This window comes from Heterobasidion irregulare (assembly GCF_000320585.1).
Source record: "Heterobasidion irregulare TC 32-1 unplaced genomic scaffold scaffold_02, whole genome shotgun sequence".
NCBI lineage: Eukaryota > Fungi > Basidiomycota > Agaricomycetes > Russulales > Bondarzewiaceae > Heterobasidion > Heterobasidion irregulare.
This window is the reverse complement of record NW_009258198.1, coordinates 1,136,855-1,153,111: the sequence shown is the minus strand read 5'-3', so window position 1 is coordinate 1,153,111 and position 16,257 is coordinate 1,136,855. Positions and strand designations below refer to the sequence as shown.

Sequence of the window (16,257 nt, the reverse complement as noted above, 5' to 3'; positions counted from 1 at the left end):
TCCACGAGTCTCGTCTCGACGGCTCGCAGGCCTCCTCCGCGTCTGTGTCTCTTGAACATATGCACTCGGACGGACAAGCGATGCCTGGTGCGGCATTTACCGACCCGGCCTCGCCCAGCGCGAACGGCGCCGGGGCAGCGGGGGTGCCTCGTGCTGGGAGACGCAAGTCGTTCTGCTTAAACACCGAAGAATGCACGCCTCCGCCGCGCGTCGGGGGCGCAGAGATGCCGTCTTGTCTCCCGCCATCGGTGTCAATGTCGGTGTCGGTCTCCCGCACCGCGCGACCGTCTTCCTCGGTCGTGCTGGGACAGAGCCAGCTCACCAATGCGCAGCCCTTTGCGATGGTCCGTGCCGCCCCTCCTCGTGATAACAAAGTCTCGACACAGCCGTGAGCGCTGGATGCTCCTGGACGGCTTGTCTGCCTCTGTCGACGATGACCCGCTTCTCTCTTGTGGCTACAGCACCTGTCTTGCCTGTCTTGCGTCGCGTCTCTCAGATATCTCGTACCGCCTCAACGAAGCTCGCCTGGACTCTCGGCTCTGATCTCGATCCGCTGATTCCCCCGAGGCCTAATTCTGTCCAGCACTCCATAATCTCGTGTCAAACTTGTTTTAATGACCTCCATAGTTGAAGTGGCCCGTAATTTACCTGTAACATATTTATGCCGGCTATGCTGGCTCTTTTGTCGTCATAACCGGCGCTGTATCCGTTCTGTTGTTTTTGGAGTATCAGTATGTTTCTTTGCGTGCAATCCGACGTCGTTCCTAAACACCTGCCGAATCGGGCGAGATTCTGAGCGGCGCCGGCGATCAAGCGAACACGCCCTGACGGAGCGGTCGCTCCGGCGTGCGCCACCAAGCAGACAACGATCGCTTCAGCCGACACCGCCGCGCAGCGACCAGTCCGAGCACGGTGCTTGTCGCACGAGATATCCAGCGTTCAAGGACCCTCGACGTCGACACTCAACCAGCGTCCACCTCCAGTGCTCGTTGATTCGCATCCGTGCCACAGAAGAAGCTCAACGCCGTTCGACGTTCGACGCCGGCTCACATCATGCCTACCACGGTGCGACCCACTGCCACCGCTGTCCACGCGCCGAGCTTCGCACGCTGACGCGCACCCTTCCCGTGTGCACCCATAGCGTCGCAAGCTGATCTCGAGGAGGCACCTGAGAAAGGCACGTTCGCGCGACGTTTAAACTGAAAGACCTCAGACCGCCTGGCTGACTGACGCCCCGCAACGCATCAGTACTCGTGGCTCCCGGACGTATTCCGCGTCAAAAATAGCGTACACGCCCTTCTGCTCTTCATGCGCGCGCGACGGGTGGCTGATGCGCTTTTGGAGTAGATCATAGGACGCGTGTTCGGACCCGTCCTGACGGTGACGATCTTCGCGACTCTGGTCGCCTATGCAAAGTCCAAGGGGAAAGCGGTGACACTGACCAACTCGGTCACCCCATTGCTCGCTGTCGTGGTGAGTGATTGTGATTCGGGACTTGTTTCCTCGATCGTGGACTCATGCCGGCGACCGTGACAGGTGGGTCTTATCCTGGTATTCAGGAACGGGTGAGCGCGTTTCTCCTTTTCTAAAAGCGCGTCGCTGCTCAACCACACTCGCGTGACGCAGTACGTCGTACGATCGGTATTACGAAGGCCGCAAATCCTTCGGCGCATTGACCGCCCATGTGCGTCCACCTCTCTCTCCCGCCTCCCCTCTCTGTTTACGGCCGACCAGGTACGCAACTTGTCCCGCATGATATGGGTCAACGTCGCCCTCCCGCCCACAGACGACGCGCCTCCTAATACCAAGGGCAAGACGCCCACCACGACCGTGACCGCCGCCCAGCTGCACCGCACCAAGGCCGACGCGCTCAAGCTCTGCCTCGCGTTCTCGTTCGCCGTCAAGCACTACCTCCGCGAGGAGGATGGGCTCGACTGGGATGACTACGCCGGCGTCATTCCCGACTCGTTCTACAAGGCGCACGGCATGGGCCCCCGGCGGTCGCGGAAGAGCTCTGCCGCGGCGTCGTACAACGCCGTCACGGATGCCGCGCTCACCACGAGCCCGGAGACCTCCCGCACGGCGAGTCCGGATAAGCATCTGACTTCTGATAGTGTGGGTCAGACGCTGACGGCGACGAAGAGGGTGAGGGTGAAGAGGAGCGTGGACAAGTTGCCTGGGTCGAGGACGCCGCTGATGAGCTCTGAGCATCGCACCATCAACTTCAACCCGTACACGGAGGCCACCATTCCCTTGCCACTCATGTCCGTTCGATCGACGCGCTCGAAACGCCGAACGTCATCGCTGACGTTGTTCCTTCTTCAGCTTGGCTCACGAAATATCGAGGATGTTGTTTGGGTTCCGTAAAAATGGTTTCTTGGAAACCGTTGGGCCTGCAGGCAAGCTGATCGGTTGGTCTCGTTGTCTCGTTGACTGAGTAGTGAACCTCCCCAGGTGCGAATGCGATGAATCAAATGTAGGAATCTGACTGTTATCTTAATACCCTGTTTCTCATCTCACCATGTCGTTTGTCTAGCGTGCACGGTATGGTGGAACAAATGACCAACCTGGAGCGGATCGCGAATACCCCTATACCAAAGTCTTGTAAACGTCGTTCTTTAGCTTCGCAATCAAAAGTCTTCTGACAACGACTTGTTCACGAGCGCAGATAGCATCCACCTGAAGCAATGCGTCTCGCTGTACCTGTTTGCCTTGCCGTTCACCCTCATCAAGGAGCTGGGCTGGGCGATGATACCCGTGGTCACGGTGGTCGCGTTCACATTCATGGGTATCGAGGGCATAGCAGACGAGATTGAGATGCCCTTCGGTGAGCGACGGGCATCCTCTGCGATGGAATCTGTTTCTCACACGCGTGTCGTGTTTTTTTTTTTCACGCAGGACTCGACGATGCTGACTTGCCACTAGGTTTTTGCTTTTGCATACTGAAAGGTACTGGGTTACTGAACTCACATCACAGATCGCTATTGCTCTGACCTCAAGGAAGAAGTCGAGTACGTGAAATATGACCTTCACAAATTGCCCACTGACAGGGCATCACAGCTACATGATCGAGAGACTGCCTGAAGGTGGTCGAGGCGGTTATGGCTATGATGACGGTGAGGGAGATGACTGACGATAACACTTTGATGATATTGTTATCAACTTGCACGGATTTTGCATGCATACAACCCATGATTCATGAATGCGATGGTAGACTTCACTAGTATAGTTTTCAATACATGGACAAAGGCGAAATGTTGACGATCGTCAACATATGGCTGCAGGTCTTTGAGCTTTGAAATTCACAGGGAACGATGGTAGTCAATAGATCATTGACTGACGTCTACAACTAACTAAACTCTGGTGTACAGAACTCCCCCGGACCGTAAGGCTGTGGGACTCGCTCAATCGCTAAAATTATCGAGGACAGACCAAGGGACTGACCTTCGACGTGAGCGCTGTAAGGCCTGCAGAGTTCTCACTGGTATGGCGACCGCTCTGAGGACCAGGCTTGGGCTTCTCTCCTTTGGAGAACGCATCCAGGATCTTCTTCGTCGTCTCCGAAGTGAGGTCCTCCTTCGCCCGAGGTCAGTTCGGCGCACGCGATCCGTCGAAGGAAGGGAACGTACATAGAAATCATCCCCCACGGCCATCATTGGTGCATTGCTGCAGGCGCCCTGGCACTCGACCTCGATGACCGTGAATTTTCCGTCCTTCGTCGTCTCGCCCGGCTTGATCCCGCCCAGGTGGCTGCAGACGGTGTTGAGGATCTCGGTCGAGCCTCGGAGCATGCACGGCGTCGTCGTGCAGACCTGCACGAAGTTGTCCCCGATGGGCTCCCTGCGCCGCAAGCACGAAACGAGACGATGAGGCACGGAGCATCGCCGCGCCCGAGAGTTGTCACGCACCGGTTGAACATGGTGTAGAACGTCGCGACCTCGTACACCCGCATCGGCGGCATCTCGAGCAGCTTCGCGACGTAGTTCATCACGCTGATGCTGGTCCATCCTTTGTTCTGCCGCTGGCCGAGGTCGAGGAGGGGGATGACGGCCGCTTTCTTGTACTGTGGCGGGTAATGCGAGATGATCTCCTCTGCACGCTTCAAGTTCTCCGCGCTGAACTCAAATGGGATCTAAAAAGAAACCTCATGAGACCTCATGCAACGTCGCGAGACGTCTCGCGCACCTTGGGGTTGTTGTAGGTAGTGTCGCGGTGCTGAACGTCGCAAGAGGTATGAGCGTCACCGACAGCATTCGAGTGTGACGAAACTGCTACCGACCACAAAGAGGGCGTCCGAGTGCCTGGGTGCAGAGGTGGAGATAAGCCTCGCCGGCCTCGCCGGTCGTGGCAGAGGAATGCGTTTGGGGAGTCTAGCGGCAAACATGGTGTACGCTCGCTGTGATGAACGGCTTCAGGTCGACCGTGACGACTGCTCCGGCTGTTTCCGAACCAATCGTGTTCCGCACATCTTGCATGAACGAACGACGCTCGACTCGTCGGCGCGCGTATCTCGAAAATGCGAACGACAAGTCTGCCAACGGAGTTCGTGTTGGGCCACCTCTATACACCCATGATTCTGCACATATAGAATTGTTCATGTAATTCAAAGCTAATCATCAGCTCAAAAAATAAGTAAAAGTACAAGATCACGACCACAAAATCTTCTTCACAACTGAGCCCAATCATTTCACTAAATAAACACGTACAGCGACTCACACTGAGTCGAAGCGGCACTTCGGCCCATATCGTATCGTACAGTGTGCCTGAAGTCGTATTTTCTGACCGCGAAATAATACAGCTTGGAAGAAACGCAGCACATCGAATGCCTTGGTACATACCATGTTACACGGACACCGGAGTCTGCTTATACAACGTTAGACATATAAAGGTCTTTCGTATGAAGCCATTCGAGCTCAAGGACTTGCCTTCTTCGTCGTCGTTTTCTTGTTTGCGCCCTTCCTGCTAGCAGTGGCTGGCTTCTCCTTCGCCGAAGCCTTCACAGAGCCTCCCTTAGACCGGGTCTTCCTTGTGATACCTCTCGCTGCCTTCGTCACGGGTCCTCTCTTCCTGGTAGCGGCGATTCGAGACTTCTTCGCAGCAGCAACCTTCCGCGAAGTATATGTCTTCTTGACACCCGGCTTGGCACTGGGTGTGGCCTTGACTGCTGCCATTTTCTTCTTCATGGCAGCGCCGGTCGGTTGAGCTTTGGCAGGTACAACTTTCTTGGTAGATGCTTTCGCCGAACTGATCGGTGCTTTCGCACCCGCGGAGGTGTTCTGCTGAACGAGCGGACGTGAAGAGTTAAAGGCAAGGGATGCTAGGCAGAGGAAGAGTATACCTCTTTAGTCGTTTCATGAGGGCTAGAGCCCTTGGGGGGAAGCTTGATCTTGCCAGACGGGCCTATTAAGGTGGCGTAAGCTCACTAACGCCTAAGCAAGAGGTATAAGTGTGACCTTTGGGCAAGACAAAGATGCCTTTCTCAGCGCCATGCGTGATAGCACGGGCAAGTTGACTGTTACTCGTCTGGTTCGGGTATATTTTGTACTTGATTTCGACGAACTGTTTTTCGGAATGTTGAAGACCGAATAAGAAAAGGCGAGGTATAAAACACGCAAACCTTCTTGATCGTCGGACGAGATACACCATGGCGAGCATCGTCTGGGTGGGCAGTGATACATTCCTGGAGGTGAATTAGTACACGCATTAGAAGAGACAGCCGTATGGAAGTCATCGATATGTATTAGGAGATGATGGGCCATCGCTTGGTCCGTGCGCTCCGTGTATCATATAGTGATATAGCCCCTGACAGCCCGGATGAAGAACAGAGCGCACACAGAGACAATGAAGTCGGCTGTAGCTTGTGACATACCTTGACCATGTCTACCCAGGAGGGATGGTTGGTATGGTGGTCTTTGCTACTCTCAGTAACCTTCTTCTCAGTGACCCCGGTGTTCGCCTTCGCATTGGCCTTCTTATGAGCGGTGACCATGGCTTAGACAATAATCAAGACAAGGCAAGAGTGGGAACTGGTTGTGACACGCCTCGAGCGGAGACAGATAGAGTGTTAGGCTGTTGAGGGGAGATAGGTGGAAAGAAAGCGAAGGGCGGTTCAGGTGCGAGATCCGCGAGTTTCGCCCGTTATATTAGAGTGCACATCACGTGGTTGAATAGAATCTGCGCACGAGCCAAGCGGCCAGAAAAAACACAGGAAACCAGGATGTGGTTCCGTGGGCTACAGCCTGAAGCGATATGGACAGCACCGCCTTGAGAGAGGATGGAGAGCGTCAGTAATGGAAGTAGTATCCGATTGAAACGAGCAAACTTTAGCTACCGAGCACCACAGTCCAATGTTCTGGCCAAAATTATGTCAATACTTAGTGGGAAGGAAAATCTGGATACATAGTCGTGTCATGCAGACAGATACTCTGATATCCCAAGGCTGTCCCACACGAGCTGTTTCATTATGAGGAGGCGGTCGACCATGGTGGGAGGAAAAGGCAAGTGAATGCCATAATTTCCATACAAGGCTGTTACTCCGAACCGAAAGCCCGGCGAAGAGCGGGGAACACATCATCCGTCATACACGCAACCAAGTTCTAAACGCTGAGGTCGTCTGATTCATCCTTTCCTCTCTCCCACCACAGCGACAGCTGTCTGCGCACATACCGGTATCTGACGAGAACTGCACCATGCCGCTCTCCGAACATCTCGTCACCGACGACCTGACCATCCTCCTCGGTCTCATCACCGCGTCGGTGTTCTTGCTTGCCAATCTGTACAAACCGCAACCGCTTGTGCACCCAATTTTGCTCGGAAGGCAGAGCGATGTCGGTCGGGTCAGGAACCCGGGAGAGAGCGCTGTGTACAGAAACTATGGGACCGGGTTGATGGGCAGGGTATGTCGCCCTTGACAGCCACGCGACGTCGTTGTCGTCTAATCTGATCATCTTTGCTGGCGGTCTCGGCTATAGTTTCCTGTGAGACCGACGAAGGAGGTGCAGACCCTTTTGGACCTGGTCAAGCCTGAATCTGATGCCCCGCGGACCCTTTGGTCAACGAAGGCAAGAGGCTTGTCGCGCATCAATAAGCAGCCGATTATTTACATGTCATTTTTAGATTTCGAATCCCGAACTGCTTAGCCGCATAGCTGCCTTTGGCGCTGGCCTGCTCAGGGCTGGCCTCACACGCGAGTCAAATGTGCTGTTACTACTGAATGATGGTCTCGGTACGGGTTGTTCTTGCTTGAAAGCTCTCCTGGCTCTGATGACGTATGGTCTTGACCAGAGTTTATCATCACCGACTTGGCTCTTGCTTCGAACTCCATCCCTTCATTCACGCTTTCCTCACTGTCGCTTCTCTCTCACGTTCTCGAGGTCCATCCTCCCACTGCCATTGTCATTGATGCAGCCTTCCTTCCTCACGTGCTAGAGCTCATCTACGACTCAAATGAGGACTCGCATCATGTCGTCATCGTAGTCGGCGAGCCTGACAGTAAGGCTTTAGCCGGCGCAGCGAGGCATATCAAACTGGTTCGGTGGGCTGACGTTGAGACGGAAGGCCAGGCTAGCCCCGCCCCGGCAACTACTCCTGGTGGGAGTTCATATAATTCCTTCTTTACCAACATTGATTTCGTTTTCAGACCCGAATGATGTCTTTACTGTATCATTCTACCAGGACCACCACGGTGGAATTCAAGCTGCACAACTCACGCACCTGAATATCACAGCCGGGGTTACCGCGACGCGGTCTCTGTTACCTCTTTCTACCCCCATGTCTGCATTGGATACCCTTGTCTCTGCCCACTCCTTGAGCACGGCGTTTGGTAGGACGGTCGCATATACCGCACTTTATGAAGGAACCAGCTTTGCAACCCTCAGTAGCACCACTTTGTACAAGACCGACGATAGTACGTCCGTGATTTCTATCAAGTGTGTCCTCCATTAACATCGATCTCGATGCAGCTGTTACACTTACAGGGATTCCAGACATCTTGTCAACGAAGCAATACCCCCTCCCTTCGCCTACAATCTTGTTCTTAACCCCAAGGCACCTCACAGATTTGACGACTGCCGTCGTGCGCGAAGCTGAAAAGAGCGTCGTGTTCAGACTTGCATGGCGACACAAGCTCGCTGGCATCATAGACGGCTACATGAACAAAGACAGCCTTTGGGACCGTCTAGTCTTCGAAGGCGCCAGAACCAAGGTCTTGGGCGAGGGCGCTGCGACCCTTCGAGGCTTAGTAGTCAGCGGCGGTATCGATTCTACAGTGGTCACTCCTACGCGCATCGCGCTCTCTGTTCCCTTCGTGAACGCATTCACACACCCTGTCGTCGCGGCGCCCATCTTCGCGTCTCATCCCCTCGACCTGCAAACTTTCGCGCCTTCCGCGAATGCGCACGTTGGCCCTCCCGTCATCAATGTCGAGACGAAGTTGACTGGGGTGGAAGACGACGTTGTCGAGAAGGGCGGCGATCCCGTCGGCCATCTGCACGTGCGCGGCCCCATCGTGGGACGGATTTTGACCGTGAGCGACAACGCAGAACCGGAGCAGAAGGATCAGGAAGAGCCGTGGGTGCCGACCGGGTACAAGTCGCGCGCGCAGACGAATGGGTCGTTCAAGGTCTGGCCGTTGGTCGAGTCGTTGAGCAAGTAAAAATCGCATTGTTGTGGCCTATGTGGTAGTCGCTCTGGTGAAATTTGGGCATGTTGGACTTCGCACATACTTATACTTCCGCGTGGTGGTTGAGTATATTCTCCGAGCGTGCCATCCTTGCTATCGTTTTGCAATAGATCTTTTACAGCTCTCTGTATATCTTGTACCCATTATCGTCGGTCATTGGAAAGTAGATCTCTTGTTTAGTGTTTTACCAGGCCGGGCTTCAAACCCAGTGAAAATGCCCTCGTTTGGGAGCGAATGTGGTCGAATGGAAGCCACGAATTCGTTAGCGAAGGAACTCATTCGACCGTATTCATTCCCAGTCCGGAGTTCAGTAATACGGGCGTGTAGATGGCGACAATGGATGTAGCGCAGACGAAAGAGAGGATGTGGTGGGTGTAGCTATCTGTGCATGCATGGGTAGTACCGGCGCTGAAGGAATCTGGATGATGGGAGCGGTACATGGCTGCGGGACGCTCGGCTGTGTTAAACGAGCCTTTTTTCTTCTCGATCCTTCACCGTCATTGTAAACACCATCGGCAGTGCGCTCGTGTTTCACGACAGCTATAGGTATCGCATCCATATCTGCATGAACAAGTTCCTCCTTGATAGCCTTGCGGCCGTGGTTCGTCCAGAAACCTGGATATGCCTGCGAAATCATGAGATCAATCTTCCACCTTCCTCCTTCACAGAACAAAAGTAGAGGAAAGTTGTTGTTGTGTCATCCAAAGTGTCAGAGTAACCGACTCGAGGTAACGCAAGCCATCAAATCCCTCACTGGCGGGGAACTTGACCCCATCTTTCCACTCGAAACCATTGGCCAAGAACAGGCCAACCAGTCTCGATACATCGATGAGCTTCTTCTGCTCCTCGGAGACGCCTCCCATCTCCTGGTACAATGTCTCCCAGAACAGGTCCCGCAGTTCCTGCTGGTTTGGATGGTAGCGCCAGCCCCAGCTCACCGTCTCTGTCCCAAGCAAGGTCTCGAGGCCCCCGAGCGACATCCCAAAAGGACCAATGGTGGTGTCCTTCCAGTCACAAATTCCCATGATGTGGCCCGTCTCCATGCTCACGTGGATGTTGTTCTCCAGGAGGTCGGTGTGGTTGGGCACTAGAGGCCAATTCACGTCCAAGAGACTTGGGAGCATTGAGATGAGATGGCTCAGCGTTGGGCGAAAGCGCTCGGGCAGCCCTGTCTGGAGCTGGGAGAGTTCCGACGAGTATTCGTCGAGCAGCGAGGCACGACTTGGACATGGCATCTGCTTGGGTGTGTTGTTCCATGCTGAGGCGAAAAACCTGTATGGCCAAAGCCAAGTCAGCTGGACGTTTCTTCCATGTAGGTAGATAGAGGGGGGTATGGGACTTTAGGATCAACGTACCTAGCAAAATCCTGCACCGTACACTTCCGAAGGCTGAAGTTATTCCGGTTTAACGCATCCCGCGCAAGATACATCGAGACCCCTCCCACATTGAGCATCGTATAGACATGGAGCTGGCCCAGTTTTCCGCTGGACTCGTGATGTGGCGTGAATCGACCGTATGCTTGCTCAATATATCCGAGAAACCCCATGTCGAGGGCAGCGTAGCCGGCGCGAAACTGAACAACACGTGTCTCATCGTTGGTGAGGACGGTGTAGCTCTGCCCGCCTTGGAGAGATGTCGTGTGTATAGACATGCCTGTAATCCGTTCGGCCTCGAGGTCGCATTCCTGTTGCGTCGCAGGAGCATTCTTCTCGAAGAAGTTCGAGATCTGAAATTTGGATAGTTTAGCAAGATTAGCCTCCATCACGTCTGTCGTTGTGGATGATACTAATGGATGCTTGGGGACAGTAAGATCGAGGTGACGATGGGTACTAGAGGAAAGGAAGAGAAAGAAAGAAAGCAGGCGGATGTGGAACTCAGCTCGAGATATATAGGTGATCATATTCCAGCCGCGCAACGTCTTTCAATCATGTACAGGACTCAGATAAGCGCCAACGACACAGGCAGGGTGCAAGTCAAGTGGAAAAGCTTCCATTTTTCGACATATGTAATTGTTGCTAGCTAGGTAGTACGGACATGATATGGGTTTTCGCGGTTTAAAGCAGCTGCAACGACGAGCACGAACAAATCGAACAAGCAATATAGAAAAATCAACAAGCATAAAGCAACGGCAAGTCATAATATCGTAAACGAAAAGAGAGAGAAACCAGTGCCATATGCCCCAACTCGATACATCACTCTGCAACTCGTTAATGTGCCAGCAATCAGTCGATGATGATCCCCTGCTCGACCAACACCTTGGCGAGCGTGTCGGGGATGAGAGGCTTGGCACCGTCGTAGTGCACCTTGTGGGTTTCCTTGGGAGTGATGACCTTGTTCCAGTGCTCGCCAGCCAGGGGCTTGCCGTCAGGCACACCGGTAGCAGGGACATGCCAGCTGGTGAGGATGAGACTCTCGACGCCCTGCTTCAGGATGGAGGTACGCACGACGACAGTGAAGAGGATGTCCTGGCCCCACTGGAGCTCGATCTCCCCCGTAAGCTCGGGCTCGACACCATCAGGCCCGGCGAAGTTCCCGACCTGGAGGGCGATGACATTGCAATAACGCGGGTCTGGCCTGAGATGCTGACCTCGTGTCTTCTATGTCGCAAGGACAAGGACTCGCCCCAGGAGGGGGTGTTTTGAGCCTCAACCCTCGAAGGGTCACCATAATGAGACTTCAACAGCGCCTCCATTCGACCGCTGCGCATCTTCCTATGACAACTAGGCAGTGCCAAGGCCTCGAGATGATTGTGAGTGTTCCTGCATACAAGGAATCTCCGTTCAGGAAAGCACCGTTCGAAAAAAGACGCTAGCCAAAAATAAGAGACACTGGACGTCAATTCGTGGGATATGGAACGGCGTAGATATAGCGCCCATCACAGTTTGAAGGTGGTATGATCAATGATGACCGAAAGAGCTCGACTTCCATAACAAGAACAAGAGCATCATTGGACTACCATTGGGCCGTCTAATCTCAGAGCCGGAGGAAAATGGATATAAAGACATCATACCTAGGCCATTACATCGCATGTCCAACGTCGGTTGTTCCTCGTGCTGAGTCCTATTAATGATGTTTTTTCTATGGGGGACAGCATCCACTATATTCGATTTGTTCGATGGTGACACCTATTGGACCGATGAGCCGATTGTGAGAAGCGCCAACGGCCAGCGAATCGCGGCGAGTTGGGGCGGTGATGATAAGCGAGGAAAACAAGAAGCTCGGCCGTAATCAAATATTGGTGTGTGTTCCCAGCTGTAGCCCAATAGCTGGAGTGGCGGAGCTGAGGAGTTGAGATCTGTTGAGATGTTGTGACGGGAAGGTGATAAGACTGCACTAGTCCCGTGAAGATCTCAGCTTTCTGACGCCGTGTTCCCACGCCTCTAAGAGTCTTCCTCGAGTCAGTGTTCGTACTAGGCCAGTGGAAACTAACAGTACGTGGGATTGTTCACTGCTAACGGCGAGCACTCTGATACCATTGCTTCTTTCCCGACAGCGCTCATGAAAGCCTAATCGTCGCCTCGTTTGGCGGCAGTTCTGATTTTGCGAGGACTATATGTGCAAAATTAGATGCAAGGATCCAACGGGTTGCAGAATGGCATCGTGATAGCTTGATCATACGTGCGACGTCAAAATTATCCATGGTATATGTCTGACACACTGCAACTCCCTCGACCGCGAGCTTGCTCTGAACATCGAGAACTTCTTATCATGTGTATGGACGGCTCCCTGAATAAATTATAACAATCGTTAGGTTTGTGAGGGTTTGTGACTGCTAGATGGCCCTGATATCTTCAGGATTGTAACTCAAATCCAGACGAGCTGTATGGCAGGAAGCTGCCGAGCCCGTCATCACTTATGGCTGCTTCTGCCGCCGTAGGCGATCAATCCAAGGACACTGGCATACGTACATCTGGAGGACTAGGTTCACACTGATTCTTACCAGCCTCATGGACTGATATTGGTCCGTTAAACTCAGAAAACCGGGTCCTCTGAGCGCAGAGAGCGCTTCTACGTTCCACGCAAACATATAAATACCATGGTCCTTGAAATGTAAAGCAACCCCCATTCATCTCACATCTCGTATACCATACGGATCCCATCACAAACTCTAGTAAGCGGTGTCCATCTCTGACACTCGCAGTGCTCTGACTTATCTGCGTCCGTTGAAGCTTTCGGCGATTGAAATGAAGTTTCAGTCCTCTGCCTACCTGGAGCCATGCCATGCATGCCGTGCGACCGATAGTCGTGAGGGCATTCCTGTCAATCAATGTTCCTTCAAGACTATGTGGACGAAGGATGGCAGGCGCTACATTTGGCATGATGATTGCAACAGCCCGACCTGCCCCAAGTCCCAAGCTTACGTTCCCCCCAGGAACCGATTGTGGTCAGTTTTCATTATCGTGATCTCACATCTAAGCTTGATTTATTCTTCCCTCAGGATCTCATTCATGCATCTCTACCAACTTCATCATATTTTCCAATCGTCACTGTCCTTTGATACGATTCAGTTGACTGATCGAATGTTTTCGGTAACGGCGGTGGTATGTACGATAGCGAAAGTCGGGTTGATCTGATTGTACCGCTCCTTCACTGAGGAATCATTGTTATGTGTCCCCCATGTCTCTATCATATGCCCTGTGTGTATAAGTGCCGCTGTGAAGATCTGTATTGAGGTAGATTCGGCTGTATAATGACACCAGAGACTCCATCGGCCAATTATACGCTGTGCATATCCGCCTGAGAATTTTTCATCCACCTGATCATAGCGGTGGGCTAGGTCGCATGAGGCTGATGTTCGGAGTCATGGGCCCTGATGATTGTTTTGGCCATGGGCGCTTCACTATATATCACAATCTGCGCTTGAAAAACCAAAGTTCAGACTCCGTTTAAGGGTGGAAGACGTTCAAAAGCGTTGCTACGGCTTTAGCTACTATTAGGCTTTTCCTGATCAGACACTCGATGTGAGTTGAACGAATAGCTCTCAGTAATTCAAGCATACTGATACCTACTTGATTGCTGACAGAGAAGAATACGACCATGAGGACTCTTGTACGCAGGCTGACTGCATACGACTGGATCGAGAATCGTTTTATGGAGCAATGCATCTACTGGAAAGAAGATGGATTTTTCTTCAGATCCGTCTATCATTCTCCTGGTATCGTTGACCTCGACACCCTACCCAAGCCAGATCCCATCCCCATGGAAGATATTCGGGCTTTATGGCATGAGGGCCTCACGGTGGCCCCAAGCCCGTTGCCACAGCCGTCCTACGTAAAGGTCCCCGACATCACGACTTGGGAGGTCGACGCCGGCGAGTGGACCGTTGGAAAGAGGTTCTCAGCCGAAGTCGAGATTCTTGAAACATTGAGAAAGCACCCTCACCCAAATTTATGTGCATACCTTGGATGCAGCCGCGATGGCGATTACATCGAAGCCATCTACTTCCAGCGCTACTTACGTACGCTGGAGGAGGCAGTTGAAATGCAGGAGGATTTAGATCGCGAATCCATCATCGCTGGGATCACAGCTGGCATCGAACACTTGCACTCTTTGGGGCTAGTCCACTGTGATATCAAACCGCAGAACATCATGCTGGATGACAAGAATGTTCCTGTTGTCATCGACTTCGGTTCGTGCGAGCGGGAGGGGCAGATTATGGTGAGGGGAGGTGCCACTCCCGGTTGGGCGAAGTCCTCGTGGATGTACGGTCCTGGCGCTATTCGCGTGGCATTTAAGGAGAGAGACCTTTATGCGATCGGACTCGTCGAGAAGTACCTGAGGGGAGAATGGTCGATGGAAGAGATCAACAATGAGGTGGGTACTTATATTCCGAGAGGATAGTGGCTTTGACTTACTTTACTGGAACGAAAGGAACCCGAATACTTGGAAAGTGCAAACGTTAGCCTTGGATTAGATTCGACAGAGAATGAGGTTGGCCACTTGAGCGAAGCGAGGTAGCAGCCGAGTACAACACAGGGATATCAAACAGTCTACGAATCGTATGCTCTATGACTAGTTAGTGGTGATGTGTTCCTGTAAACATTGCACTACACCACTGTATATCATTTATGGCGTATAAGCAACATCCGTTTCGATTTGCCGAGTCTGCTGCTGTGCGGAAGGCTAGCCTGAGAGTTAACCAAACGTATGAAGACAAACAAATACGCCATATGTTTTGCCAATCCTGCCTTCTCCGCCGGTGCCCCGGGATATAATTGATGATTCTGGCGTTGGTAAATATAGTAGCTTCCTTTTTTGAATCGAAAGGCAATGGGACTCCTCCCGTGAACTTGAATTTAAACCTCAATCCTATGAAAGCTATAGTCTGAGCGTTATGAGCACCTAGAGTGTACCGTGATGACCGAGAGGATCTAGCGCCTGCTTATCAGAGGTTTATCTAGAATTATTCGTGGAGATGTGGCGGCGGACTTCTCCCACAGTCTTGTCCATACGTACAAAAGGCGAACATAATTATGTCCTCTGTGTTCGCATTATCGACAGAGACAGCTGGGTAGTGCGTCAGTCTCGAGAACTCGGAGGCGAATGCCATATATTTGGAGCGCACCGAGGATTCATGGAGAAGGCCGTCTTTTAAAAAAAAACAAGATTCATCCTTCAGCTCAACGCACCGCTGTCACGACCCCGTCGACCTGTCTACATTCCTACGAGTGTTGGTGAAGAAAAGCTGGACAGAGTTTACGGAGCCGATTGTCGAGCGGGCGAAGCCGAGCTGATGCATCCCATTAATCCTATAAGAATTGTGCTAGTCCACTTGCAGAAACGATATAAGAAGTACTATCTACTCAACTTCGATAGGAGACGGTGAGCCCAGTCTGCGCGTGTCTGCCGCACGGCAAAAAAACGAGGCTGTGCTCTAGGCGTAGAAAAACCAGCAATCCTTATAAAGGGGACACCTGCCAGCTCAAATCCATGAAGCAACACACGCGCCGACTCCGTCGAAGCGGTCAACATCTTTGATGTACCACTGCGGGCCACTTTAACTCGACCGCCTTTCGACCCTATATAGCCCCGCGCTCATATCTCGAACGGATGGTCATCCCATGCGCCTCCGCCAGGCGACGCAGGCCGCCACTCCTCCACGATCTCCTCCTCGGCGCCAAACGCGCCCCCACCGAGGCCCGCGGCGCCCGCCCATCTCCCAGGGCCGTCGATCTCGACCCCAAACTCTCCATCTGCATCGATCACCAATCCGCCCAGTCCCGCGGCACCATCCCATGACCCAAGACCATGCATCTCACCGTCGTCGTCTCCCTCGTCCTCCCCCTCGCTCCACTCCTCTCCATCCCCGCCCGCGTCCCCCAATATCCGCGCAAGCGCATCCATATCCACCCTCCCCGCCCCTTCCTCGAAACCCCCTTCCCACCCTCCCTATCCTTACCCCCCTTCGCCCCTTGCCCCGCCCCCACCCGCGCGATCTGCGTATCCACACGATCACAGTGATAGACCGGGTGGTATGAGGCTGAAACGCTGACGTTGTAGTTGGAACTGAAGATTTCTCGTCATGGGCGCTTCTATATATCAAAATCTGCGCTTGACAACCCAAAGTTCAGACTCCG

General features: G+C 53.0%; 10 protein-coding genes across 10 annotated transcripts; 4 read left to right on the top strand and 6 right to left on the bottom strand.

Moving 5' to 3' along the window:
• Positions 1-1,053: 1,053 nt before the first annotated feature.
• On the top strand, positions 1,054-3,133 carry HETIRDRAFT_100887 (uncharacterized protein; the record flags this gene model as incomplete). Its single annotated transcript, XM_009544022.1, has 14 exons — positions 1,054-1,065; positions 1,142-1,192; positions 1,249-1,287; positions 1,348-1,473; positions 1,537-1,565; positions 1,627-1,682; positions 1,733-2,264; positions 2,326-2,411; positions 2,455-2,476; positions 2,537-2,604; positions 2,669-2,827; positions 2,899-2,925; positions 2,978-3,011; positions 3,061-3,133. 14 exons carry the CDS (start codon positions 1,054-1,056, stop codon positions 3,131-3,133), a joined length of 1,314 nt encoding a protein of 437 aa, XP_009542317.1.
• A 216-nt stretch (positions 3,134-3,349) lies between these two features.
• HETIRDRAFT_414468 (uncharacterized protein) lies at positions 3,350-4,384 on the bottom strand (the record flags this gene model as incomplete). The annotated part of the gene is made up of 6 exons (XM_009544021.1): positions 3,350-3,391; positions 3,445-3,576; positions 3,630-3,840; positions 3,909-4,132; positions 4,186-4,215; positions 4,280-4,384. The coding sequence occupies 6 exons, from the start codon at positions 4,382-4,384 to the stop codon at positions 3,350-3,352; spliced, it is 744 nt and encodes a 247-aa protein (XP_009542316.1).
• Positions 4,385-4,928: 544 nt separating this feature from the next.
• On the bottom strand, positions 4,929-5,968 carry HETIRDRAFT_246587 (uncharacterized protein; the record flags this gene model as incomplete). The annotated part of the gene is made up of 5 exons (XM_009544020.1): positions 4,929-5,276; positions 5,339-5,400; positions 5,454-5,559; positions 5,618-5,680; positions 5,870-5,968. Coding segments are annotated over 5 exons (678 nt in total), but the record flags the coding sequence as incomplete, so codon positions are not given.
• Positions 5,969-7,348: 1,380 nt separating this feature from the next.
• HETIRDRAFT_407493 (uncharacterized protein) lies at positions 7,349-8,869 on the top strand. The gene is made up of 3 exons (XM_009544019.1): positions 7,349-7,590; positions 7,640-7,906; positions 7,962-8,869. The coding sequence occupies exons 2-3, from the start codon at positions 7,771-7,773 to the stop codon at positions 8,651-8,653; spliced, it is 828 nt and encodes a 275-aa protein (XP_009542314.1). The 5' UTR covers positions 7,349-7,590; positions 7,640-7,770; the 3' UTR covers positions 8,654-8,869.
• A 101-nt stretch (positions 8,870-8,970) lies between these two features.
• On the bottom strand, positions 8,971-9,525 carry HETIRDRAFT_438274 (uncharacterized protein). The gene has a single exon (XM_009544018.1). The coding sequence runs from the start codon at positions 9,315-9,317 to the stop codon at positions 8,988-8,990; it is 330 nt and encodes a 109-aa protein (XP_009542313.1). The 5' UTR covers positions 9,318-9,525; the 3' UTR covers positions 8,971-8,987.
• On the bottom strand, positions 8,971-10,526 carry HETIRDRAFT_32724 (uncharacterized protein). Its single transcript, XM_009543453.1, has 2 exons — positions 10,032-10,526; positions 8,971-9,852 (listed from the first exon to the last, which is right to left on the bottom strand). Exons 1-2 carry the CDS (start codon positions 10,440-10,442, stop codon positions 9,343-9,345), a joined length of 921 nt encoding a protein of 306 aa, XP_009541748.1. The 5' UTR covers positions 10,443-10,526; the 3' UTR covers positions 8,971-9,342.
• A 376-nt stretch (positions 10,527-10,902) lies between these two features.
• HETIRDRAFT_424731 (uncharacterized protein) lies at positions 10,903-11,387 on the bottom strand (the record flags this gene model as incomplete). The annotated part of the gene is made up of 2 exons (XM_009544017.1): positions 10,903-11,217; positions 11,268-11,387. The coding sequence occupies 2 exons, from the start codon at positions 11,385-11,387 to the stop codon at positions 10,903-10,905; spliced, it is 435 nt and encodes a 144-aa protein (XP_009542312.1).
• Positions 11,388-12,864: 1,477 nt separating this feature from the next.
• HETIRDRAFT_414464 (uncharacterized protein) lies at positions 12,865-13,254 on the top strand (the record flags this gene model as incomplete). The annotated part of the gene is made up of 2 exons (XM_009544016.1): positions 12,865-13,064; positions 13,119-13,254. The coding sequence occupies 2 exons, from the start codon at positions 12,865-12,867 to the stop codon at positions 13,252-13,254; spliced, it is 336 nt and encodes a 111-aa protein (XP_009542311.1).
• Positions 13,255-13,630: 376 nt separating this feature from the next.
• Positions 13,631-14,764, top strand: HETIRDRAFT_432193 (uncharacterized protein). Its single transcript, XM_009544015.1, has 3 exons — positions 13,631-13,641; positions 13,704-14,494; positions 14,552-14,764. The coding sequence occupies exons 2-3, from the start codon at positions 13,718-13,720 to the stop codon at positions 14,636-14,638; spliced, it is 864 nt and encodes a 287-aa protein (XP_009542310.1). The 5' UTR covers positions 13,631-13,641; positions 13,704-13,717; the 3' UTR covers positions 14,639-14,764.
• A 951-nt stretch (positions 14,765-15,715) lies between these two features.
• HETIRDRAFT_100894 (uncharacterized protein) lies at positions 15,716-16,024 on the bottom strand (the record flags this gene model as incomplete). The annotated part of the gene is made up of 1 exon (XM_009544014.1): positions 15,716-16,024. The coding sequence occupies one exon, from the start codon at positions 16,022-16,024 to the stop codon at positions 15,716-15,718; it is 309 nt and encodes a 102-aa protein (XP_009542309.1).
• Positions 16,025-16,257: the final 233 nt, after the last annotated feature.